The sequence below is a fragment of the Rhineura floridana genome, chromosome 2, assembly GCF_030035675.1.
Source record: "Rhineura floridana isolate rRhiFlo1 chromosome 2, rRhiFlo1.hap2, whole genome shotgun sequence".
In the NCBI taxonomy this organism is placed as follows: Eukaryota; Metazoa; Chordata; class Lepidosauria; order Squamata; family Rhineuridae; genus Rhineura; species Rhineura floridana.
Window position 1 is genome coordinate 159791507 of NC_084481.1, and position 27168 is coordinate 159818674.

Consider the following 27168-nt stretch of genomic DNA (forward strand, 5'->3'; position numbering starts at 1 on the left):
AAGGTAAGTCCAATAAGCCCTATATAGGCAGCCTATAAAGGCAAGTATAATAATTTGGTTATACAGTATATTGATTACTTTTATTCTGTCATTTTTTGAATTTTTATCTCTATATTCCTGTTGTTTTCAGTCCTAAAATTGTGAACTTTTAACCTTTTTGATTTATCGCCATTCTTAGTTCTGTAGCTTTAAATCCAAAGTATGCTGATTGTGTGGGCATATTTAGAAATTAGCAGAGTGTAATTCTAAAAATATTGAATAACATTGTAATCACATTTGTAAAACATGCGCATAGCTGAATTAGCTTCACCAACAAACAAGCATGCACGTGTATCACGCAAGTGGGCAGGTTCATCTAGCTACATCACATTTATTTTAATTTAATTTATCGAAATTACATTTATATCACCAGCTCATCTACTTTTTGTTGTTTATTCTTTGTCTGCTATATGATGTGTATATTTCTTATGTAGTTAACATTGCTTTAAATTGTTGTACACTGCTTTGATACATTTTGCAAAAGTAAAATAAGATTCCACTTTTCTTACAAGGATCTCAAGGTGGTGTACTTGGATCACATTTATTCTCACAATAACCATGTGATGTAGGCTAGGCTGTAAGAAAATAACTAGACCAAGGTCACCAAAATGAACTTTATGACTGAGTGAGGATTTGAGCCACTAAACAGTAGGTGTACAGATTTGCACTGAGATAGTTATGTCTGTTGTGGCTGAAGAGCCTTGATAATGGTCCGTAGTTTAAACATCACATCCCTCCCCATCACCCTCTGACTCTGTTCCTTTCCCAGCATTGTATTATTATTATTAACAACAACAACAATAGCCTTCTACACGCACATCTCAAGGTGATGTACAATAAAAACAGCTTCAAAGCTGTTCAAAACAACACAAAAACCTGATATATTTAAAAACAACCAAAAAAATACAAAATAGATACCCCTAGCAGAGACCCATTCATCCAGCTGAATGTTACCAGTGCCTGATAATAGTGCTTGTTTCTGAAGGGTGTGGTGTCTTCAGTCTACTTATAAACATGTAACAATACCTCTGATTATGACAGATATTTGCTAGGGATGAAGGAGAAATTTGTTCAGTCCACTTTTTGCAGTGGACAGACTGGATCCAACACTCCTGAACTTCCTTGAGGATTGGAATGCAATTTCCAGTTGGATTATATATTTATCTGTAATGCAGATATCTCAAGGCCGATTTCAGCAGAATCAAGTGAAAAACATTTTCTGAACTAAACTACTTTAGACAACAGGTGCGGGGTGCTTATTGTAATGTTCCTACATGAAGGGGAAATTCCTTAGACCCAGAAAATTTGCATATCAGGGAAAGGGGTTCAGTCTAGCCTTCTTCCTGAAAGCTATTTCCCTGAATACTGGTGCTCTGTCATCTCATCTCAGGCCATGCATTATGATGCCACTACATTAGGACTATGCTTTCTCTAGTATGTCCCTATTATGACATGACTTTACATCATCTCTGGATACTATCTGTTGCCTGGAGAAACTTTATAATGAAAATACATGCTACTTGACTTTGATCAAATGTTTGTGCAACCTGTTTTCTTTGGTCTGGCCTTCCATGTAAGAAACTACTCTTCTAAAGTATGATATAGCAGCTCTTTTAGGGAGACACAATTTTGGACAAATGTTATATTATTGCTAATCAGGTATGTAACAATTATTATATGCAATAAAAGACATATATCATTGCTTACTGGCCCATCTTATTATTTTTTAGTTAAATGTTTTGAGAACCTAATATGATAATGGTCTTTACCTAATGACACTTGTGATTTTCATTAATTACAAGATAAGATCAAAAGTGCACCAAATGTATGCTTTAGAGACAACTTAGTTACTTAGCAGAGAATTCTCCCATGGCTAGTACTTAAGGTTATCTGAGTCAGGCACCAGAACTCAGCCTGGTTTAATGGCCTACCTCCCCTTCCCTTTTCTCCTCCACCTTCCTGTGGGCCAATGCTGCCATTTTGGTACATGTTTGATGCAGGGCTTGCCCTCATGAAAGGGCCATGGGCACTATATCTGACAATGCTGAGCCCTCTCTGAGGTGCATATCAAAATCCCCTTTACCTCTACCAGTCATGCCTCTACCCCTAGATAGTGACAGAGACCCTCTTAGGTGAATTTGTCCAAAAGCCTCCAAAACTTGTCACCAGCCCTGAATCTCCCTCCCTTGGTAACATTTTCTTCATACTTTTTTTCATAACAACTGACAGAAATGTCACCCTCTCCTATGAGAAAGGATCCAGGGAACATAATGTAAAATAGGTACTACATTATGTACCTGACAAGGATTTAGAAATTCTGTTTTTCTTCACACACTATACTATTCTGAGTTAGCCTTTTACTGTACTGTCTCTCATCAACAATTGTTTTCTGTGTAACAATTTTCAATATTTTGTTCCTGTCTTGTGTGTAGGCGTAATAAGCAACCAGCGTTTAGGAGGCCCACCAAACACAGAGAATCTGCTATTTACATTCCTATTATGGGAGATCTTCAAAAAGTTCTTGAAAGAGGAGAATATATTCCCTTGAGATCTGCTCCTGTGTTTGAGAGCAACTTTGTTCAGGTAACTAGAATTTTAGAAGAAGGTTGTTTAGACTGGGAGTTTAGCAGAGCTACATCCATTGAAATTTGGATGCCACAGACTCTACTGTACAGGCAGCAGATGTGTCCATAGCACATTCCAGTCTTGGTGTATGGGATGATTTTTAGTTACTGCAGCCTGAAGATGTGGACGTTGAAGGGGTGTTCCCTACTACACCCCCTTGCCCTCGGTAATAAATAACATCTAGCAGTGGGGATTAACTAGATGGGTATAAAAGAATGATTATTGCCCATGTGAGGGGATAGTCTCATCTGCTTTAAAAAGTGGTTGTGAGTCCACTTCCAATAAAATCCTTCTTGAACCTAAATGACTGTAATAACTGTTGGCTGATTGCACATATTCTCTTCTTAGGCAAGGAGCTTGAGTAGGTGGTGGCTGTGCAAGTCCAGGCACTTTTGGATGAGACTAAGGGTTGAAGCCAACTAAATCACCGTGCGCACAGATTGACTTCCATGATCACAACTGAACTTTCCCTCCCTCTCCTTCCCCTTACATACCACAAATCTATCTGGGGCTTCCCCCAAATCTCTGAAATAGATTTGTGGTTGCTGCAGAAGGGCACGTGTGGAGGAGAGGAAGGGAAAATTCCATTGGATGCAACCCAATGTATCTGAATCCATTTCAGTCTGGTTTCATGGCTAGTTTTTATATAAAAACTGCCCTGGTTGCCTGAATGGATTAACTATGCTGGGGGAGGGATATGTTTGGATCCTCTTAGCATCTTTCAGTGCTTTCTACCGTGGTATCTTTTGGGTTAGACTTTCCTGATTGGGAGCTGAATACATTGTTTAATGGACATTCTGCTCCTACTAAGAGTGCTAATTCCAGAAAGTGTTGCTAGGGGATTACAGCTGGGCCTCATGAGTTTTACGCTGTGGTGTCTCACAGTATTTCTTCCTGTTTCCCATGCTTTTCAACATATAAATTAAACTGCTAAGTGAGATCATCTAGGGATAGCAAGGTGTCATCAGCATACTGATGCTGATCTATCACCCAGATCTATTCCTCTTGTCCATCTGACTCAGGTGAGGCACTGGAAGTGCTGAATCGGTGCCTGGGATTGGTAATAGACTGGATCAAGGTCGATAAACTCAGTTTTATCAAGAGAGGGGTTATAAGGACTTGCAGTTATATCTGCTCAGAGAGTTGGTTGATTGTCTGGGGATGCTCATAAACCTAGCTTTGTCACTTGAGCCCCAAGTGACTTCTATAGCATGAAGCACATTTCTTCAGCTTAAACTGATGTGCCAGCTGCAGCCTTTCCTGGGCAGAGATAGCAGGGTCAGTTATCTGTGCTCTGGAAGCTTTTGTGATAGATTACTTTACTGGATTTTATATGGGGCTACCTTTGAAAACTGCTTGGAAACTGCAGTTAGTTCAAAATATAGCTACTAAATTACTAGTTGGGACTTATTATTGTTCCCATAAGAAGCTTCAATATCTCTAAATTTGTATGGCAAGGAAAAAAACCAAGAGTTAAATTTAAACTACTACAAGATGCCAAAGAAAGAGGAGGACTGGGATTACCAAATCTGAGACTTTATTTTGCTGCCTGCTGTCTAGTCTGGATAAAGGAATGGATCTTATTGAGGAATAAAAGACTATTGGATTTGGAGGGCCATAATTTGAAGTGGGGATGGCATGGATATCTATGGTATGACAAAGTAAAAGTAAATGTAGACTTTAACAATCATTTTATAAGACGTCCTCTGTTGAAAATATGGAATAGATATAAACCAAGGTTTTATTCGAAAATACCATTATGTGTCTCAAGTCAAGAAGCGTTTTATAGAAGAGAAATGGCTGGAAAAGAGAAATGGTTAACTTATCAAGAACTATTAGAAAATGTACATGGAGAATATACAATGAAAGAGAGAGAACAACTGACAAAGGAAGGATATAGTTTTCAATGGTTTGCCTATTTACAATTGTTAGAAAGATATAAAATGGACAAGAAAATGTATGGGTTTGAAATAAGTAAATCTGATTTTGAAATAGGACTGTGTACAAATGATGAAAATATAATTGCGAAAATGTATAAACTCTTATTGAAAATGGATATGGAGGAAGAACAAGTAAAAGAGTGTATGGTAAAGTGGGCAAAAAATTTTGGTTATAATATACAAATGGATCAATGGGAAAATATGTGGAAAAAAGGTTTGAAATTTACACTATGCTATAATCTTAAAGAAAATTTTTATAAAATGATGTACCGTTGGTACATGACTCCAGAAAAGTTGTCAAAAATGTATAGTAATGTTTCTAATGTTTGTTGGAAATGTAAACAACAAGAAGGATCATTTTATCATATGTGGTGGTTATGTAAAAAGGCAAAATCATTTTGGGCACAGATAGGTAGGAAGATGCAAAAAATTCTAAAGATAAATATTCAGTCAAAACCAGAATTTTTTTTATTGGGTTTTATGGATAAACAAATAGAAAAGAAATATGGAAGAATAATATTATATATGATTACGGCAGCAAGATTATTATATGCACAAAAGTGGAAAATGGAATCAACACCAACAATGGAAGAATGGCTATTGAAATTAATGGACTTAGTAGAAATGGATAAATTGACATGTTTACTTAGAGAAAAATCGACGGATACATTTCTTAAGGAATGGAAGCCTCTCTTGGACTTTTTGTTGAAAGATCAAAATAAAATGATGATACTGGGATTTGACGATTAATTAAGACAGCCTATGGAGAAAAGGGATTCTGTATGTATATATTAAGGGACAGGTTTGATGTATATTATATACTTATAGCTGATCTGTGACAAATCGGAAGTCAACTATTTTATTTTCATTTTTTGTTGTTGTATTGTTATGTTTTTTTGACTTTGTTTTGTTTGTTTTTGGAAAAATTTGAATAAAAATTATATATAAAAAAAAAAAAAAGAAGCTTCATTTCTGAGCACCAATTTCTGGTTTAGGACTCAAGTACCTAAAAGAGAGCCTGTTCTCATACCACGATTAAGGTCATTTTCCAGGTGTCTGCACCATCCAATGTGAGGTGAGTGATGACCAGAGAGAGCATCTTCTCAGTGGTAGCACCCATTTATGGAATTTCCTCCCTAGGAAGGCTCAGTTGACACCTAACACTGTGTGCCAGGCAAAGACTTCTCAACTTTCCTGTTGTTTAGCTATGGCTTATAGTTCTTATCATGATTTTTGTTGCAGATATTCTGATTTGTTGTTGTTATTTATTTATTTTATTTATTTATTAAATTTGTATACCACCCCATAGCCGAAGCTCTCTAGGCGGTTTACAATAACTAAAAAACAAATACAATTTAAAATACGTCTTTTAAAAACAATTTAAAACACAATTTAAAAATTGAAATCAATATAGAACACATGCTAAAATGCCTGGGAGAATTTATATACCACTCTCTCACCAGACATTATTGTGTAAGCCATCCTGGAAGCATTGCTGAAGAGTGATTACCTGTGTTTAAAAAAAACACCCTGGTTTCAGCAGGTCTTTTATGATAGCTACTGATGCTTCTAATACAGGGCTTGGAGCAGTATCGTTACAAGACTGAAAATGTAAAGCATCCAGTAGCTTACTTGTGTAAAAAACACAAAACCTGTTGACAAGGAAGAAAAAATATTCTTCTATCCAGAAGGGATATCTGGCAGTTGTGTGGGCTTTGGATAAATTCACACATTATGTGTATGGACAGGAAATGACTTCATGGACTGGTCACCATTCTTAACTAAGGATCCAGACCATGCTAAATTCTAATTCCAAGCTACAGAGATGGTCCTGGAAGCTAAAAGAAATTCAACATGTGCCAAAGAGAGAGAACATAACTGCAGGTGCTATTTCCTGAAAGAACTTTGGAGGAAAGGAGCCATGAAACATTTCCAACCCAGTCTCACCATGATGGACATTGCACACTTATCCCTTATAAGGGCAAATGCTCCACTTGAAAATGGGGTGATGGTGGTGGTGAGAGAGATGTAAAGGAAATGGACTGTTTAAAAATAAAAATCTGTATATAGTTTGGTTTGGGAATTATGGTGTTAATTTGCTTGCTACAGCCAACCTTGGCTGCCAGGTAAATACTTCAGGAGGTGCTAAAAAATAAGGTAAAGTGTGGATTGCAAGCAGGCTGGTCTGCAGATGGGATTAAGACTAAGGGGTACTTCCTTGAGGTTTGGTTTCTGGATTGGAGTATAATTTTTAAAAAGGTAGCACAAGGAGATAGCTGCTTGTAAAGACAAAGAGCAGAAAAGATCTCAAAAGGATCTGAAGAACTCGTGCTTGGTGCAGGAAGAAGAGAGGGGTGCTAACTGATATAAGATCCGAAGAACTCTGACTGCTTAATATACAGCTCGGGACCAGGATACCTGAAAGACCGTCTTACCCCTTATATACCCAGTTGATCACTGCACTCTGCCAGTGAAAGCCTCCTGCAGATACCATCTTATCAGGAGGTTCGTTCTGCACAATATGGGAAACAGACCTTTAGTGTGGCACCTACCCTGTGGAATTCCCTCCCATTGAGTATTAGGCAGGCACCATCTCTGCTATCTTTTCGGCGCCTTTTGAAGACTTTCCTCTTTCAACAAGCCTTTTAGGTTGAGACCTATCGCAGTCTGCGTCTGTGTTAGAATTGCTTAATATGTTATTAATAATGTTTTTAACTCTTTTTAAGGTTGTTTTTTTTAAATGTTTTTAACGCTGTTTTGTTTTAATGTAAGATCTGTTTTTATGATGTTTTAAAGTGTTTTTAGTGCTTTGTTTGCCGCCCTGGGCTCCTGCTAAGAGAAAGGGCGGGATACAAATTAAATAATAAATAAATAACAATAAATAATCAGAACTTTAGCAGGCAAGAAATAGCTAAGATTGAACTAGCTGGATGCATTGATCTTGATTTGTTTTCACTACCCTTTTGCTCTTTTGGGATAGATTTGGGATTGATATATGATTCTATGATTTGTGTGCATGTAGCCATTCAGATGTCAAAATCTTTTTTCTAAGAATAATCCGTTTTCTTTTAGTAAACTTCTATGTTTGTTTCATAAAGCCTTGTGGTCTATTTGTCTGTGGTTTGCCCACCCCACACTTAAGAGACAGACCACATACTACCTGAAGATATTTGTTAGGACACCCAAGGGAATATAGGCTGTTTGATGGAGGCAGCCAGGGTAAAACAAAGAATTTGAGCAGGTGAAAGCAGAAAGGTCATGGGAAGGGCAAGCAAGAGAGGAACACTCTGTCTGGCCTGCTCTCCCTTCCCCAGATGGGACAGGGTGCAGCTCAGTGGTGGGGAACCTTTCGCCCTATAGATGTTCCTACCAGCCTTAGCAAGCATGGCCAATAGCTAGGGATGATGGGAGTTGCAATTCAGCCAGAGATTCCCCACGCCTGGGGTAGCTGATGAGCCATGATAGATACCATGGTTAATAGCACTGAATGCAACTGAGAAATCCAGGGTAATTAAAAGCATGGGAGCTCGCCTGTGGCCATCCAGATGTTGTTGGACTCAGGGGTGTAGCTACGGAGGCAAAGGAGGGCATTGTCCCTTCAATTGATAATTCTGCCCTTCAAAATGAAATTTTCCTTCTGTCCCCAAATTTCTAGTACTGAGTAACTTAAAACTTCAGTTGAGCTTTTAGAAATACAGTTTAGGCATCCAAAGAGAGGGCAGGGCAAAGTTATCAAGATAATGCGAACACAGCAAATATGAGTTAAAAGTATGAATAAAGTGAACACAAATCTTGATGGATCAGGGAGGGAGTTGGTAAACCTAAGGGTTTGCAATTGGGGGAAGGAAAGGCAGGAAGGACAGTATTGTTGTGCACTGCAGAGCATCTCCCCCTCCCCTGTAGTGCTCAGCCAACCTCTGTAACTGGTGGGTGCTATTAGTACATCTGGTGGGTGTGCCTAGGCATTTGGGCCTAGATTGTGCAGCAGCCTAGCCTAGTCCAGAGCAAGACCTGAGGAGAAGCAGAGAGGTGAGTGGGTGGACAGTATTGTGATCCCAATTCACAAGAGGGGCTCCAAGTCTGATCCAAAAAACTTCAGACCAGTCAGTCTTATCGATGTTGCAGCAAAACTATACGCTAAATATCTGTTGGGGAAATTACAACTATGGGCTCATGAGAATAAGGTCATTGCAGAAGAGCAAGCAGGATTTGTCAGGGGCAAGTCAACCTTAGACCATTGTTTTACTCTTTCCTTTTTTTTATCATTAATTTTTATTCAAATTTTCAAAGACAAAAAACAAAACAAAACAAAAACAATTAAACAATAAAATAAAATGTTGACTTCCGATTTGTCGTAGATCAGTTATAGGTCTACAATATATAACAATCCTGTCTCTAAAATTATATTATAAAATCACTTTCCTCCAGTAGTTATCTTAATTAATCATCAAATCTCATAAACATTACTTTATTCTTTCCACAAAAAGTCAAAGAGAGGTTTCAATTCCTTGAGAGATATATCTTTCAATTTTTCTCCAAATAAACATGTCGCTTAATCCATCTGATTCAAATCTGTTAGGCCCAATAATTTCCATAACCATTCTTCCATTATCAATATTAATTCCATCTTCCATCTTCAATAGTCCTGTTAAATCCAGTGGTTTCAGTATCCATTCATCCATTATCAGTATCCCATGATGATCTTGCTGTCATAGCCATAGTCATATAACAAGAGTCTGATGGGAATTTCCCCCATCACAAATATGTCCTTGCCATCAATTCTGAATATGTTGCTGAAATATTGTTGTAAAGTCACATCTCTGCTCTTCTATTTTACAAAATGCACTGGCGCATCTCTTAAAAGTTTTTCCATTGTCATATTTGTAGTTAATTCCATAATTTTTTTCTATGTCAAGCCCCATCACATCATTCCAGTCAAGAATTCTGAATATGTTGCTGAAATATTGCTGCAAAGTCATATCTCTGTTCTTCTTTTTTACAAAATGCACTGGCTCATCTCTTAAGAGTTTCTCCACTGTCACATATCTGTAGCCAACTCCATAGATTTTTTCTATGTCAAGCTCCATCACATCATTCCAGTCCAGAAAATTATCCAAGACATTGATAACTTTACCACCAAAATCTTCATTAATTTCTTCAGAGACAACGTTGAATTCCAAACAGTAAACTTTATTTCTAACATCCATAAACTCCAAATCTTTTTCCAATTTCACATTTGTTCCAATCTCCAGGGCTTGTAGCTTCCCTTTAATTTTTCTTTTCTCATCTCTAATCTCATCAAACACCTCTCTCACAGAATCTCCTATTTCTTTAAGCTCCTGCGTCATTTTGTTGAATTCAATTTTCATTTCCTGTCTACCCTGTCTCAGGGTTTGTTTCGTTATCTCAATCTCACCCATTATTTTCTGAAACATAATTTCTTCCATGGTCTCAATCACTTTCCTGGTTGTCATTCTTAAAACCACAGAAACAAAAATTATTTCAGCCACAATTGGGTTAATATTACAGGCTTGCTGACATCAGTGTAGACAATACAGCCTGCCTTATCTTTTATGTGTTCAGGAATACAAAACAAACTTAGTTCCCAACATCAAAACAATTAGTGGCGTCATGAACAAGCAGATTCGTCAAAATGAAATAGACTAAAAAAATATATATTTTTTTCCCCCTCCTCGAAATAGAAATCCCTCTTCCGTTGGTATCTTTAGAATGCACCTCCAGGACAGCTTTTTGCAATAAAAACAAATATAAGCTTTTTCGATTTCTTTCCTCCTTAATTTCGTGAGTGAAAGAGAAAAGCCATAACTCACCCAGAAGTTCTTCACAGCTGATTCATTGTCAAATCTCTTTTTTGCTGCAACAATTTAAACCAAGTGAAAAAAGAAAATAGAAAGAAGGATGCTTATCTGCCTGTTAGAGTCCGTTTTTCTTTAAAGAAAAGATAAACGTGTCGCTGTAATCAGCTAGAGCTTGATGAAAGTCCGTCCGGCATTGTAGTTTGAACCTTTTCTCATAAATAAATGAAATCCAGTCCTCCCCACAAAAACAGGCTTTGTGGTTAATCTCTACGTTTCTCCCTGTCCAGGAGAAAATCTTTACCAGTCAAAAAGAACGTTTTGACTGATTTTAAAGCTGAAAAAGCTTCTTCTGAGATGAGAGCTCGACTCAGAGGCAGCACAGGCAAAGCAACCCTTCCCGGAAGTCTGTTTTACTCTTTCCCATCTAATCCAGAAATACTCTTTTCACAAGAGAAGAGAATTATTTGTAACTTTTGTCGATTTCTCCTCTGCCTTTGATCTGATTGACAGAAAGAGGCTATGGCAAAAATTGGCGATTACAAACATTGATTGCCGTTTGCTCTGTCTGTTACAAATACTCCATTTCAATACATCTCTCAGGGTCAGAGTGGGTGCTAATGGTTTTTTGTCAGAGACAGTCCCTATAAGGAGAGGAGTCCGACAGGGATGCCTTTTGGCCCCGCTGCTTTTCAATTTATATGTCAACAACATTGTTGATGCATTAGCAGGACCTGACTTTTTCCCCCCTTCGATACTGGACTCTAAACTTTTGGTTCTGCTGTATACCGATGTCCTAGCTATGATCTCCATTACGCAGGTCGGCATGAGGAGACTTTTATCCAGACTGGGCTCCTATTGTCGGACGGAACACCATTCAATCAACTACTCCAAAACGGTGGTTGTAGTTTTCGGAAGGAAACCCAAACACCATATTCGGAGACTAAATGATAGGACTATTCAGCAACAACGTCATTTCAGATACTTGGGCCTCACTTTTGCTGCCACCTTTTCATGGAATTTACATGCCACAGTAACTAACCTAAAGGCCTCTCATCCCATACAATCGCTTTTACATTTTTTTAAATTTAAGGGAGGCAGTCTGGTCCCACCAGCCATGGAGGTGTTTCAAAGGAAGCTTATCCCTATGTTACTATATGGTGCCAAGATCTGGGGCCATGCGAAGATACCCTGCTTAGAGAAAGTACAAAATGTCTTCATTCGAAGGATTTTGGCACTACCACAAGGTACACCAATCCCCCATTTGAGGTTAGAAACTGGCCTTTATTCTTTAGAAGCTAGGGCACATGTTGCCCTTGCCTCTTTTTGGTTGAGATTAGTGGCCATGGATGACTCAAGGTTGCCCAGGAAATGTTTCCTTGAGCAACTACAAAACCCCTGGCAGAACAATTGGTTAAGCAGAACCAAATCAATTCTGGCTCATTATGGGATAAGTACTGAATCCCCCCCCATACGTATCTTCACAAGCAAAATCATTGCTGAGGGATAGAATATTTTTCTACGCCAAAAGACGGGATCTCTGTGCCTCCATCCAGTCACCCTTTTTGCATTGGTTTCCTATGTACAAAACTTCTTTTAACCTGGAACCTTACTTCACCTTTCTAGAAGCGCCTTGGCTGAGAACTGCATTTATGGCTGTTCGCTTTCAAACAATGCCCTCTGCACTTCTTGAGGGGAGATACGGACATATTCCAATACATCTGTGTTGCTGTATATGTGGGTCAGGTGATGTTGAGGACATATATCATTATTTGTTGAGCTGCTCTCTTTATAATGACCCGCGGTCTAAGTTCCTAGCTCCTATTAGTCATCTTCTTGAGAATACGTCTACCCTGGAATAAGTCTACATGCTACTAGCAGGTAATGATATTTTCATCACTCGGCAAGTGGCCAAGTTTGCCCTTGCTGCGGCGAAAATCAGATGTAAATTCTGAAAACAGCCCCAGCCTACAGGTTTATCAGCCTCTTAAACTGACTTGGGCTATGGCCCTAAGAGGGCAAGCAATTTTTCCAATAGATCTGAATTACCCTCTACGTATACTCTGAGCTGTCCCTTGTACTTGGTACCCAGGAAACGTGCAGGATGGTATGTTTATCTTCAGCAATTTTAAATTTCACAATTGTATTTTATAAAACTTTATGATCTGTATTATGTGTTGTGTATTGGTGTATGTTTTGTGATGGTACGTCTTTGCGGTGGCCTTTGGCCTTAAGCAATAAAGTTTTACCTTACCTTGCTCTCCAAGGCCCAGGAAGCCTAATAAGACCTTACTAACTTAGCCCAGGCAATGGGAGCTAGAATATTGCATATGCGTGCATGTCTGGGGGATATTTCTTCCCTAGTTTGTTAAAAAAAGTTGAAAGATGTATCTTCAATCTTTTCAAGTTGCTTCCATTTCAAAATTGTTTTAAAGAGTATAATGTGGCTAGGACTTCCCAGGAGGATCCCTACGCCTGTGCAGCCTCCGAGACGGGCTCCCGCCTTGGATGAAACTTATCCAGGTTAAATCCAGTCAGAAGGCTCTTTTCTGACTGGGAATAATTTCTTCCGGTTAAAGAAGAAACGTGAGATTTCCCACTTTAGCTTTGTTTTGATTGTTGGAGTCTGGAATTCGTCAGAATTGTCTGTCTTCCAGCAGCTCAGACAGAGCGAGGATTTTTATGCTAGCTCAGCTGGATAAGTGACCCGTTTTTTTTTATACGGATTAACAGGCAAACATCCTCCTGTCTACATTCATCATTTTCTTATCTATACAGCTAAAGAGATTTGTCAAAGTAACAGCAATTGAGATAACCTAGGTGAGGTAAGACTTTCCTTTTTTTGTTCGCGGAGCTAGGGGGGAAGAAAATATAAATAGCTTATCTTTTTTTTTTTTATTGCAAAAAGCTGACATGGAAAATGGCATTCTAAAGATTACAACGGGCGAGAGATTTCTGATTGAAGGAGATAAGAAATCTTTTTGACCTATGGTTGGGATTATTTTTCCTGATCTACTTTTTTTTTGACGAATCTGCTCATTCTCTCTGCTACTAGCTATTTCGATGCTGTGAACTAAAGCTGTTCTTACACTTTCAGGCAGATAAGAGATAAGGGCTGTCTAGCATGTGAGGTTAGTTTGTTGGAAAAATTAACTCCTTTGTAACTGGTTAAAGAAATAAGCTGCTCTTTGTTTGGGACATTGAAAATTGAAGGAGTTTTGTTCCTTTGGCTTTAAGAATGACAATTAAGAAGACCATGGATGTACAAGAAGGGACTTTATCTCTAGACATGTTTCAGAAAATAATGAATGGGATTAACTCAATAAAACAAGAACTGAGAAATAATAGACAAGCGTGGAGAATTGAATTTTACGAAATGAGACAGGAGCTGAAAGAAACTCAGGATTCTATGAGAAAGGAGAATAAAGATAGATCTGGAAAACAAAAAAAAGATGAAAGAGAAATTAAAGGCAAGGTTCAAACTAAGGAGACTGGCTTAATTATGGACATGAAAAAAGATTTGGATTTCCTGGCTGTGATGGATCCTGGAGACAAATATTACAGTTTGGAATTCAGCGCTGTCCCTGAAGGAATTGAAGAGATTGGAGATAAAGATATTATCGGTTCAAAAAAATTCTTGGACTGGAAGGATTTGATGGAACTTGAAATGGAGAAAGTTAACAGAATTAATCCCTGTCTTGTGTCAATGGAAAAACCTTCAAGAGATGTACTAGTGTATCATGTGGAAAAGAGGAACAGAGATGCGGCTTTGCAACAATACTTCAGTGATATGTTTGGATTTGATGGCAAGAAAATATCTGTGATGGAGGAAATTCCTACCAGACTTTTATTATATGACTATGACAGCAAGATTTTCGGGTGCGTAAAGATGGAAGATGGAAGATGGACCCAATATGGATAATGACAGAAGAGCGATTTAAAATCACTGGACTTAGTAGATTTGATGAGTTGGATTAATTGGCATGTTTATTTAGAAAAAAAAATGATTGACATATATCTCAAGGATTGGAAACTTCTCTTTGACTTCTTGTGGAAGATTAAAATGATATGATGTTAATGAGATTTGAAACCAACTAAGATAACTGTTGGAGGAAGGTGATTTTATAATCTATTAAGAGATAGGTCTGTTACATATTATAGATTTATAGTTGAATTATAGTGTTTTGAAATTACTGGATTTAGTAGATTTGATGAGCCGGATTAAATGGCATGTTTGTTTAGAAAAAAATTGATTGATATATATCTCAAGGATTGGAAACTTCTCTTTGACTTTTTGTGGAATATTAAAATGATATGATGTTAATGAGATTTGAAACCAACTAAGATAACCGCTGGAGGAAGGTGATTTTATAATCTATTAAGAGATAGGTTTGTTATATATTATAGATTTATAGCTGAACTATGACAAATCGGAAGTCAATATTTTTATATATATGTATTTTTTTTAGTATTGTATTAGTTATTGATTTGTATTGTTTTCTTTTTGTATTATTTTGGTTTTGAAAATTAGAATAAAAATTAATTGGAAAAAAAAAAAAAGAGTATAATGTGGCTAGAGCCTTAGTTGCAACAGTTTTAGACCTCTACCCAACTGCGCAAATGATCATTATAAATAATTTACCTTATTTAACTTTTCTCATGCGAACTTATGTACTACCAAAATAGGGCACGTAAGATTTGATGGTAGAGACATCAGAAGCAGTGTTACCCAGCTGGCCCAGGGAATTCTGTAGAACAGAGACTGTGTGCTTGTACAGTTAAATTCTAGCACCTGTAGTTCAGAGAGACATATAGTTCCTATGTATCATGCTGTCAAGCATTTCCTTATGAAAAGTGATGTTTATGGGTATTAATTTAATTTTTAAAGTGAAACTTCTCTTAATTGCTTTCCTGGCATAGCAAAGGAGACCAGGATAGTTAGTTCAAGGAAGCAGCTGGCTCGGAAGAACTGAATTCACAGTTCATGAGCTTACTAAAACATTGCACCTGTACAAGGAAGCCTTTCCACACATGTACACTTCATGTGCTGCAGTACTCACTTTTGGTGCATCTACAGCTGCGTGTGAAAATTCATTCCCAACTTTGACACATGAACTGACACCACACAGGCATTCAATGCTTTATCAGAGAAAAGCATACTTAGTAATCTTGGCTTTTGAAAGTAACATATTTAAAGGACTTCAAGTGGTTGCTCTGCAAGTTTGAAGAGAAATCACAGTGCATTAGACTTTATTAACAGTTCAGATCATTATGGTAGAATGACTTGCACAATATACATTTTACTTCCTAGTCGCTGTTATTTAGTTTACACAACTATTTTGTGTATGGAAAATATTGTATTTTAAATTGATTTGCTTTTTTGTAAACTTCACAAGCCATACTTCCTAATTAAAATGCAAAAATTGGGGTTTATTGATGTTATTAATTATGAAAAATTTTGCCCCCAGAAACCTCTTTTATAGTGACTGATGACCCAACCCTTCCTCCCTCCCAATTTTTGTCTCTGCCCACTCAATGAAAATTGTCTTGCTACACTCCTAGTTGGACTGCACTCCCACTGAGTCAACTGCCTGGGACATATCCCCATTCTAGATATGAATCAGAATTGCTGGTTCCGTCACCATGGTGCCTTACATGACCTGCCAAATGTGTAGTGCAAAGATAGGCCTCTGATTGTCAAGCAGGCCATGAACTCCTGAGCTGCAAAAATAAGGAAAATATTGAACCAGATAGTGTGAATATTGAAGTCCCACAGGACAGCATCCACCATGTTACCATTGCGAACTTACTATTACCATTACTGCATCTATATTGGAATGCTTAAGATGTTTTGTTTTTAAGATGTTTTTATTGTTTAATCACTTGTTGTTTAATGCCATGGGCTCCTTTGGGAGAAATTTTTAAAAGAAATGCAATAAATAAATAAGTTTTTTTACTTGAACACAGTTCTCTCCTCTCTCACTTTTCAGGTACACATCCTGCTCAATCCTTCTATTCCTTTTCAGTATTCTAAGTCCTAATGGTAGTATGCTGAGTTTTCAGATGCTTTTGAAATAATAATGTTTATTTTATATGATAAAAATAACGTCTTATCTCTTTGCAGGTCAATAGAAGGGGTGAATCAATTTACCTTCATAATCGCCCCAACTATGTGACCATGGGCATCTGTGCCTCCAGCCCAAACCTGTCATTGCCAAATGTGATGCTGCTTGCACATGCAACCCCTTCATCCTCCCAGGAAGACATTTCAGCATGTCCAACACGTACAAGGCAATCATGTTCTGAAGATGAACTAGTACTCACCAGGTGAATTTTCATAAAAAAAGGAAATGGCATATTAGAGTATAAGATGACTGAATGTCAACATGTAATTGTGAAATAATGGGACCTCTCCCTGGCCATGATAAAGTAAATATTTTACACAGTTGTGCATGAAACAGAATAGATACAAATTTGAGGTTTAAGCTGGCTGTAAAATGTATCCTTAGGAGGCTGGATATTAGCTAGGCCTGCAGCCCAACTTTAAGGGAGTCTAAACCAATCACTGTAAAGTAAAATCATATGATTATGGTTGGCTTATAATTGGCCCAGGCAAAGTACCCCCATTGCAAAGTTTGTTCTACAGAGAGAAAGAACAGAAAGCTTTAAGGAGGAATTTTGTGGCAGAGCAGGCAGCCTGTTCTTGTCACAGAAAGAACTCCAGGCCTGCTGGGGAAAGAGTTCAAGTAGTGAGTGAGTGAATGCCATCGAAGATTTCCAGGCAAGCTACTGCTGAAGAGTAATTTTCTGTGGCCATTACCACAGGGAAAGGCATAGGATAAAAAATAAAACATATCTATCATTCTACTTGATCCCAGGGCAAGGAGGAGCTGCAGGTGAAAAATCTCACATGTAGTTCATATGTGCAGTAATTCTCACATATGGCCCCCAGCTTTGTACACACAAAAATGGGTCCTTACAGGCAGCAGAAGAAGGGCCCCCAACATTACACCTGCACTATGTCCTATAAACCTTCTGGGCGGCCCTGAAAATCTGATTATGGGGGGGGGGGCAAAGGCACTTCTTACCCAGGGCACAATTTATTCTAAGGTGGCTGTCTGTAACATATGAAACCAAAGGAAAAGGGGATGGGGGGAGAAGAGGAAAACAAGGAAATTCAGGCATTAGTTTTTAAAGTTACATAGTTCTTATAATGACTAGCTGGAATAGAAACACTTTAAGGCAGGAACAGCCAAAAAGAGTTGGTTTCTCAGCAGAGCCAATGGAGTGGCCCAGCTTCCCATCTCTGCTGCAGCCTCATGAAATGGCTATTGTTAGATCATATAAGCAAAGAGCACTGAAAGGATTGTTTTAGTTTACAGCATCATACCAGATGTCAAATTAACAGTAAGCATGTTTGCAGTGGAAGTCTTTAATTCTCATCATAAAATTAGACTGGTATAAAGCACCAAATCTATAGTGTGCATACAACATAGGGCAGAATATAAGAACATTAAAGAATGTTTGGTTTAAGACAGGGATGGGGAACCTGTGGCCCTCCAGGTATAACTGGACTACAACTTCCATCATTTGCCATTGTGACTAAGGTTGATGGGAGGTGGGAGTGCAAAAACATCTGGAAGGCCACAAGGCCCTCACCCCCAGTCTAAGACAAGAGTTAAGCCACTTATACATTCATTCACACACCAAAAAGCATGGAAATTGTAAGTTAAGGCACCTGGGCTTAACCTCTGCACCATGTAAGCAGCAAACACATTCTATGGTCTCATATACCATGCTCCTTTACAACTTAGACTCCCTTGGTCTTTCAGCCCCAATCTGATTTGCAGTGAGGTTGTAAAACCTTATAACCTGATAAACACACAACAGATTTTTTCAGAAGAGGAGGGATGCTATCTCCCCAAAATAGATACAATTAAATAGATAAGGGAGAGGGGTCAAATGGGTGGTATTCAATGCTACTCCTATTCAGCGTAGACCCATTGAAATTAATAGGCATGACTAACTTAGGTCCATTAATTTTAATGGTTCTACTTTGAGTAATACTTAATTTAATACAACCCCATATTATGTCTGTGTAGAAATGGTCACAAACATCAGAAAAATGGTCAGAGATCAACTGCTATGTCTTTGCCTTTTCTCAGTGGGACTGTCTTAAATTTTATATAGCAACTACCATGCAGGTATTCCATGCCAGATTTGAGACATTTTGGACAAATCATTTGGTTTTTTAGACATTTAGAATGTTCTGGCTTCATAACTGTGGAATGAAGGTTGCCATACATTTCTTAGCTATACAGGCACCTCTGTGCCTTATTTTCTGACCATTCAACAGATAATAAATAAATGACTTATTTTAAATATTTATGAGTAATTCTCCCACAAAAGTCTTCAAAGTGACTAACAAATATCATGAGTTGTAGATGGCCATTTCTCCCACAAATGGCAGACTTACACCGATGCACTTTGCCATATGCATGGAATGCTGTATTTTGAGGTATGCAAAACCAGAGGTCATCCTATAAGCAGTACATAGTTGTACAGGTTTTCCCACAATGATATTAATGGATTCTTTTGTGGGGACTGCATGATGAGCCTGCAATTCTCTTCATCAGCAGTACAAGCAGTTGGGAGATAAGAATGGATTGAAAATAAGTATCATGTGACTTTTTGTTGTTTACATAAATAAGTCCATCTTCCATGATAAAAAAACACACTGGGGATACATTATGTGCCTTTCCTTTCTGCTGCCTACATGTAGCCCAAATTGACAATGCACTGTGGCCTTCCTGAAATTGGTCTCCATTTATACCAGTTAGTTCCCTATTCTCTTAGATCCCATTTTTCCAGTCCCTTTAGATGTAGTGTTTCACTGAAGTACAGCTATTAGTTCATATGATAATTTTCTTATAGGTTCTTACCCTTGAAGTTTGTAGACATTTCTGTTCACAATGCTAAGAAAAGACGCTTCAAGCTGAAGCTGGTGAGTGGCCGTGCCTACTACTTAGAACTATGTGCGCCACTACACAAGCAGACCCATCTCTTCCGTCAGTGGGTGCAGCTCATCAGTCTACTGAAATCTAAATATAAAGGTTCTTCAGTCAATATTCTATATAAAGACTTTGAAACTCAGGAGAAAAATAGAGCCATCAGGAACAAAGCATTACAAGTGAGTGCTGTTCAGGTACACACAACTCTTCTGCACAGATCAGGATTGTTTGAAAAAAACAACACTTTGAGCATATGTCAGGCTTTTGTAAAGCACCTTAACTAAAAACCTGCATGAGCAAGCTCCTGCTGGTATTCCCAGTGCCAAGAAAAACATCTTACATAATGTAGTTCTACGTCTAATTTTTGTGGTGGGAGAGCTGAGAGAGTTCCTTTTTAGAAATTATTCTATAATCATTTTTAGTGCTATTTATACTTAACTTTTTATGTTTTTAACGTTTTACTTTTTTATATAATATGTTGTACTCTTTTCTGGTTATAAGTCCCTTTGAGACTTTTGGTATAAGGCGATTAACAATTGAAATTATGGGTTGTATCCAACTAACAGACTGATCCAAACAGCCTCCCCACTGGGCTGAGGAGGATTTGGATTGGGCAGATTTCCCCTTCTGCCTAACTCTGTCAACTAAGCCAGCCTCCTGATGGAGAGACACACATGTCACACAGCTGGTACAGAGATTGCCACTGGCAAGATCTCCGCTAGTGGCAGTCAGCAGAATGTCCTGAAATGTGGCATTCTAGCTGTGGGATGGCGCTGAGCCAACCTGAGATCCATTGGATCCTGAGCCAGTCCTCCTGCCATTGTGTAAATTTAGCACAGTTATCATCCTGCCCCCACCTTCCTTCTGCCCCCAACACTGTGCACGAGAGGGCTATGGATGCAGCAGTGCCCCTTCTGCTCTATAAAGTCACACCAGTCAGCAGCCAGGTTTTGGATTGCCTTCTAAGTCATACTGTGAGTAGACCCATTGAAATCAATGACTTCAATGGACTTACTTTGAGTATGACTAACACTGGATATAGACAGCCAGTGTGGTGTAGTGGTTAAGGTGTTGGACTACCACCTGGGAGACCAGGGTTCAAATCCCCACACAGCCATGAAGTTCACTGGGTGACCTTGGGCCAGTCACTGCCTCTTAGCCTCAGAGGGAGGCAATGGTAAACCCCCTCTGAACACCGCTTACCATGAAAACCCTATTCATAGGGTCGCCCATAAGTCGGAATCAACTTGAAGGCAGTCCATTTCATTTTTCAGCACTGGATATATCACCCAGAATACGTATTACACATACACACATATGTCCCTTCAGAGTTCTAGAAGAGGAAAAACCATGAAAACTAAAGCCCTAATCTAAACAATGAGAATTTAGTCCTATATGCCATGTACCACCAGATTGCCTTCATTATTTCTGTGTAAGCCCCCATTCTTCGAAAGGCTGTGAAAAGGAATAACACACCTTTGCATCATACTATAGGTGATATAGAGCCAAATCCACAGTCCTTTGAAGCCAGAATAATTGAATTTAGGCTGCAATCCTGCACATACTTAGGAGTAAGTCTCACTTCATGTAGATGGACTTGCTTCCATGAAAAAAAATAGGATATGCTGTATAGCAGCTTCTATGAGATTAAAAAAGGGCAATACCACAAATTTTGCAATAAAACTAAATAGCAATGACAACACTAATAAACATGCAATCCATTATAGTCCTCAATTCTTTAAAAGTATTTAAAAGGAAATTGTTGCTGCTATACAGTAATGACTTCTCGGATTGTTCTTGCTCCAGTTCTCCCCATTCTGTAGGGGAAATGCCATTGCTGTTTTTGGATTAAGCATATTGGGTTTCTTTTCCACTTAACTGTTTTAAACTGTTTTGAGTGTGTCAGTTCATCACTCTGGTCTCTTTGAGCACTCTTTGCAAATTCAAAGAATGCTAGTGGGATTGATTCTGTATTGAGACTTTAATATGTGCCCCCCACACACACACACACATATATCTTTGTTGCTCCCAAAGGGATACAACCAAGGAGAGACTCCCACAAACCAACAAATCAGCCAAGAGCCAACGAAGCCAGAAATCATTAAGAAAACCTCTTCCAAGCGGGTCACTATTTCTGATATAGTGGGTCCTACTGAAGAATTTCAGAAGAGCAAGAGCAAGAGCCAGAGCCAGGCCACAGTTTCTTCCTACAGCTGCATGAAAAAGCCCAGTGCAGACTCAGAGAAACAAAACAAGTATAGTCAAGGATCAATGAAGAGGACTATCTCAAGGAGTAAATCTAGGTATGCGGACCATCATAATCATTATCTATTTTCCAACTTCTATCCCAATTTTATTTATTTTTTTACATCAGGTTTGTCTTCTTAGTAATGCAGCCTTTAAAACTCTTTCTCTGTTCTTAGGACATGAGACCCTTATTATCTCACACAAAGAGAAATACGAATCTCCACTCTCTATTCAGAATGTAGGATCTCAGTTTTGGATCCAGGACGTACAGATATCCAAAACTGAGTGTTGCAAGTCTCAAATTATAGTGGGCTTCTGCATAAAAATATCAGGTTCACTTGTAATTTTCTAGCACAGAGCTTTCAACATTACAAACCAGTTATTAGTAGTTCCATATAAACCTATAAAATGTACTAGGTTGTATAGACTTCATTTTCTTCATGTTCTTTAAAATGATCTCTCTAACAGCTTTCTATGAAAAATAATCGTAAACAAAAGGTACTTTATAAGAGAATAACAATTATGTATGGGTTGCGAACTGACGTGATCCAATAAAAAAGCGATGTAGGTCTTGCAACTCCCAAGTCCTGAGTCCAGTTCCCAGCTTTCACAGACTGAATAGTCATTTTCAAAAGTGATGCCAAAATCTCCTTTTAGTGTCTAATGTACCACTTCAAAACATAGCTAATGTGATGTAGTTAATGGGAAAAAAGCCATTTTAGAAGTGAACGTACTTTCTGGTTAATGTGGCTCCTTCCTTCAATTAACAGGCTCATTTCTCCCTCTGTAAAATTGAAATACTGTTATTGGCCTTTTGTGCAGTTGAAACTATTTATGGCATTGTAAAATGCCTACTTGGATTTATCAGTGACTCCAAATGGGCCATGGATCTGAAAAACTGAAGAGCTACAGGCCTGTTATACTGACATTCCCACATATTTTAGCAAAGGCAGCACAACTATATAAAGCTAACTGGGAATAACTTGCCAGTTTTCAGAGATCAAAAAATAGAACTAAAAGTTATGACAACAAACAAGGGTTCCCAGTCTTATGTTTGTCTGATACTTACTTCCTGCATCCCTCCTCCCCAGGCCAACTCCCCACCCTCCTGGCCAGCTTATTTTCTGTCTTGGAGCCCAGGTGAACAAACCAGTCAGGGAGAGGGGCTGCAGAAGAGCAGTGTTGGGAAGGCAAAGAGTAAAGCGCTCCCTTCCCATGCTCTGCTTCTCCTCTGAAAATGGCCATGCTTTCTTTAGCAAATGTGGGGTTGGGAAACTGTGTTTGCTGATATACTGCAACACACACAAGAAAATTCTTTCTAATACTATTGCTTGCAATAGAGTATATTAGTTTTTTAATGTCTTTACTGTTTTCAGGGAACAAGAATTTTTTTCTAATGCAGAAAAAAGACTTCAGACTTCAGGTATGAATGAATTTTTAAATTATTTTCCCCATTCTGTTCTCATGGTTATTATATTTTTCCATTTAGGGCCATAAACTGAAACTCAATTCTGATGAGGGAGGTGCCGTTGGTGGGTGGTTTGTCTGTCCAGCTTAGTGGTATTCCATCTTTTCTGGAAGGGGCTGCACTCTCCATTAATCTGATACTCATATGTGGATCATAGTTTGCATTAAGTAGATTGTATTTTTAATTTAATAATTTCAACCTAGTTTTTAAAATATTTGTACACCTGTTTCTTCTTTTACTACCTAATTCATATCAGTTTGTTAGTCTACCTGAGAAACTCGTATCTAATTATCTGCCTATCTGTGATGGTGTCTATTTCTTTCTATAGTATTTCTCATCTACAAAGTATCTTAAAGCCTGTCACCTCAATCCAGAGAGGGTGATTTGCTTGCATAAATAGGCTTCTGCATGTGGATCATGTCCTTTGCTGTGCATGAGGACCTATGTGACATACCCACTTCCAAAAGCTAGTTAGTGCTGTCAACTTTGACAGGGTCCATCACCTATATGGGATGGAGGAACTATATCCAGGCCTGACTTGTGGGAAAACCTTAGCAGGGTTTTTTCTGCTTTTTTTTTCTGCCAGTGCCATCCTCCCATGTATTTCACCCTTATCAGTTCCCTCTTATAATTGGAAAACCACCATAAAAAAAGGTTTGAGAAATAGACCCACAACATCTGCTTATCAGTTAAAAAGATACTACAGCCCAGTGTTGAAGCACTGGCAGACATGAAGAATTTAAATCCATAGGCACTTTGTCCAGTGAATAAAAATAGGTACGTTAATTAGAAAATCAGATTCACTAGCCACTGAAAAACAAAAGAAATTAGTTATTTCTAAAACATGCTAAAAAGCTAACTTTTGTCCTAAAATTGTATGAAAATACAAGACACTTAACTTGCATCATTGCAAGCTTCGAAGAATTAAAAGTTCATGTTCCAAAGCCCTATCCAGGCACGAGAAGGTTGTCTGCCAAGTTCTGTTAAGCTCAAGGATGTTTTCTCTGGAAGAACAAAGAAAGCAGGAACCAGGAGATCACCCCATAGCCATATTCTCCAACAGGCACAGGGATTATTGTGGCCCTCCAGATGTTGTTGGACACAAGTCTCATCATCCCCGATGACTGGCCATGATGGGAGTTGTTGCTCAACCACAACTGTGTTTTAACAAATGTGTGTTAATTCTTTTTAATACTGTATTTTAGATCTTGTGACCCGCCCTGGGACCTAGTGGTGAAGGGCAGGCAATTAATCATTATCATCATCCTCATGTGGAGGGTCACATGCTATAACTGATGCTGAATATTCTGGGCACTAGTCCCACCCTTTTAAAACAGACATACACACATGCAAGCCACTAACAGAGTGTCTCAGAGGTAGGTATTTGAATATCAGGACCAATCAGGCAGGAATAACATCATGTAGTTCAAGCTAGGCTACTACATCTCTGCCTAATCACAATGCAGATTAGGATTTAAATTGGAGGCAACATGGAGGCAGACAATGCACAAATACTTCTCAGAGGGGGTCTGTCCAGGAAAACTGTTGACTGACTCCTCACAGGGTGTGACAGAAACAGATTACTCCTAAAACAGACTAACTTTGTTGGCATACAAAACTGAGTTCTCATTTTTTAAAACACAGAAACCAGAATGTCAAGCTGTTCCATATATGTAATCATGGCCCATATAAACTCAGTTCAAAAAATCTATGAAGAATCATTTAATGTTATAGCCTCTTCTGAATTTTTTATGTTCCTTCTTTCCCTGAGCACAACAATAGTAATTCAAACCTATAGCCCTATTCTTAAAAGTATTTATGTGTACAACCCCACTGAAAGCCAATCACCCTTTTCAGATAACTGGAGAGCTCTGAATGTACAAAGGGTGGGGGGATGCAGCTTTGCAGCTGTGCTCCACCCATCCACATTTGTTGATTGTGCAGAGCCCCTCCAAAATGTCTGAAAGATGCTAACAGCATTTCATGACATGCTAATGTCAAGGTCAGAATGAGGGACAAGAAACTGATCACAGTGTGGTTACATGGCAATCTTTTTACCTGAACATAACAAGGTTTAAATTTCATCATTGCATCAGTACCTTTTCTGTGCATTGTTATGCTCAGTATTAAGCCGAATTGAACAAGGGCATTAGCATCTCTTACAGAGCAATCCAACTCAGGGGAAGCTGGTGGAAGGGGTGCCCGCAGGAAGCTTCGCAGCAGCCATTTGCTGTCTGGGAGCTGCCAGACCGTCAGAACATCAGCTTAGCTGGGAGCTGTGCATATGAATGCAAAACAAAAAGCCAGCTCTCACAAATACCCCATAGACTTTCATTATAATTATTTTCTTAAACCAGCCTTTTTCTCTGCTTTACTTTGGCCCAGATCAGGACCTGCGGGAGCGCTCCAAACAGGAGTTGGATGTTGCATAAGTCCCCCCCTCAGCCCTCCTCTGACACACCCCAGAATGCCCCTTTTGGGGGCCTTCTGTTGCCTTCTGCCAGCACCCCTTCCACCAGGGTGGACTTCCCTGGCAGACCGCTGGCTGAGGGATGAGGGACTTCTGTCAGCGGAGCTGGGACCCTGCCGGCTTAGCTGGAGGTCCACCACATCCAACTCCTATCAGCCCAGCGTAAATTTGAGTTGGATTGTGCCTTTAGAAGTAAATTATTTATATTTTTTTGAGATTATATTGTTGCGCTCCATCCCAGTCGCTGAGCGGTGAGAGATCTCCAGGGGTCCCTGCACTTGCCCAGGACTTGGTTTCCTTGGAAAGAGGGTCAGAGGAGACTGTGGTGTCTTAATGAAATATGGTTTGTTTATTTACACACATTCCAACCTGAACTTGAGGGGTTTAAAGCATCAGCAGTCCAATACATCTTTCTTTTTCCATCAGGTTTATAGGAGGCATCCTAAAACCATGGTGCAGGAAGCCAACCTCTCTCCCTTTCCCAGCTCTTCCTCAGACTCAATTCAAAACACAAGCCTCTCTTAGGCCCCAGGAGGTGGGGGGCCCTCCTGAAGAGTTTCAATAACAATAGGATCTCCTTGGCCCATTCACCAGTTAATGGGCACTTGATAGACCCATCAGCCCACCTGGCCACTCTATTAGATTAACAAAAGAGACTCATCTGACCAGCGGAGCAGGTTTCTCTGCTGCAGAGCCCACCTCCAGATGCAGGGTTCAAAATCAGAGACTGGAAGGGGATTCATAGAAATCATCTATCTCAACCTCCAAACCCATAACAATATTGTAAGCTTACATGCATACAAAACATGCAATTACATTAACTTATGTGGTGCTTACATAACCATAATTATATGTGCCTCCTGTGGATATAAAAAAAGTTCAGGTATTTTTACAACCTAGACTATACATATAGTTTCCAGCTACTCTGATTAATAGAAAAGTGAGGAAATAATTGTCTCTTGTTCAAAACTGAGACAATGTAGTCCTGTGTTGAACACTCCAACAAAGAGCAAATCTAACCGCATGTGCAAGAGTATAAAGGAATGCAAAAACTTTAATCAATCTCAGATTGAGAGAGGAGAGATTTGCAGTGGCAGCCAGGAATTCATCTTTGCTTGCAGAATGGCAAGCAATATTTACTAGTAAGCTATATTATGGTAAACTACTATATCTTGAACTATGTACCAAAGTTATTTGAGCCAGAATTGCCATTTAGATTACCCTGCTGGGATAAACAGCCAGTTCATCATCAGAAAAATAATGCCAGCATCAAAAGCAAAAAGATAGACTATTCTTACATCATTACCCTGAATTTATAGTCACTTTCTGTTCACAACTACCATGTTTTCTGGTTGTGAGAGAGAGGAAAATAAAATGTTGATGGGTGTTTTGTGATTTTTTGCAGAACACTTCTATAAGCAGTCAAAAACTGACTCTTCCTTCATTTCTTTTTTCTCTCCTTTATGCTGTTCCTTTTTCCTGCTGTGCTTTAGTTATTTCTAGTGTAACAGTCTTCCCTCTGATTAACCTTTCTTTCCCCCTTCTACTCTAA

General features: G+C 38.8%; 1 protein-coding gene across 1 annotated transcript; it reads left to right on the forward strand.

The window, feature by feature from the left end:
• Positions 1–2532: 2532 nt before the first annotated feature.
• On the forward strand, positions 2533–27168 carry GARIN2 (golgi associated RAB2 interactor family member 2). Its single transcript, XM_061613180.1, has 6 exons — positions 2533–2622; positions 16545–16747; positions 19355–19610; positions 21466–21734; positions 23055–23101; positions 27110–27168. The coding sequence occupies exons 1-6, from the start codon at positions 2539–2541 to the stop codon at positions 27166–27168; spliced, it is 918 nt and encodes a 305-aa protein (XP_061469164.1). The 5' UTR covers positions 2533–2538.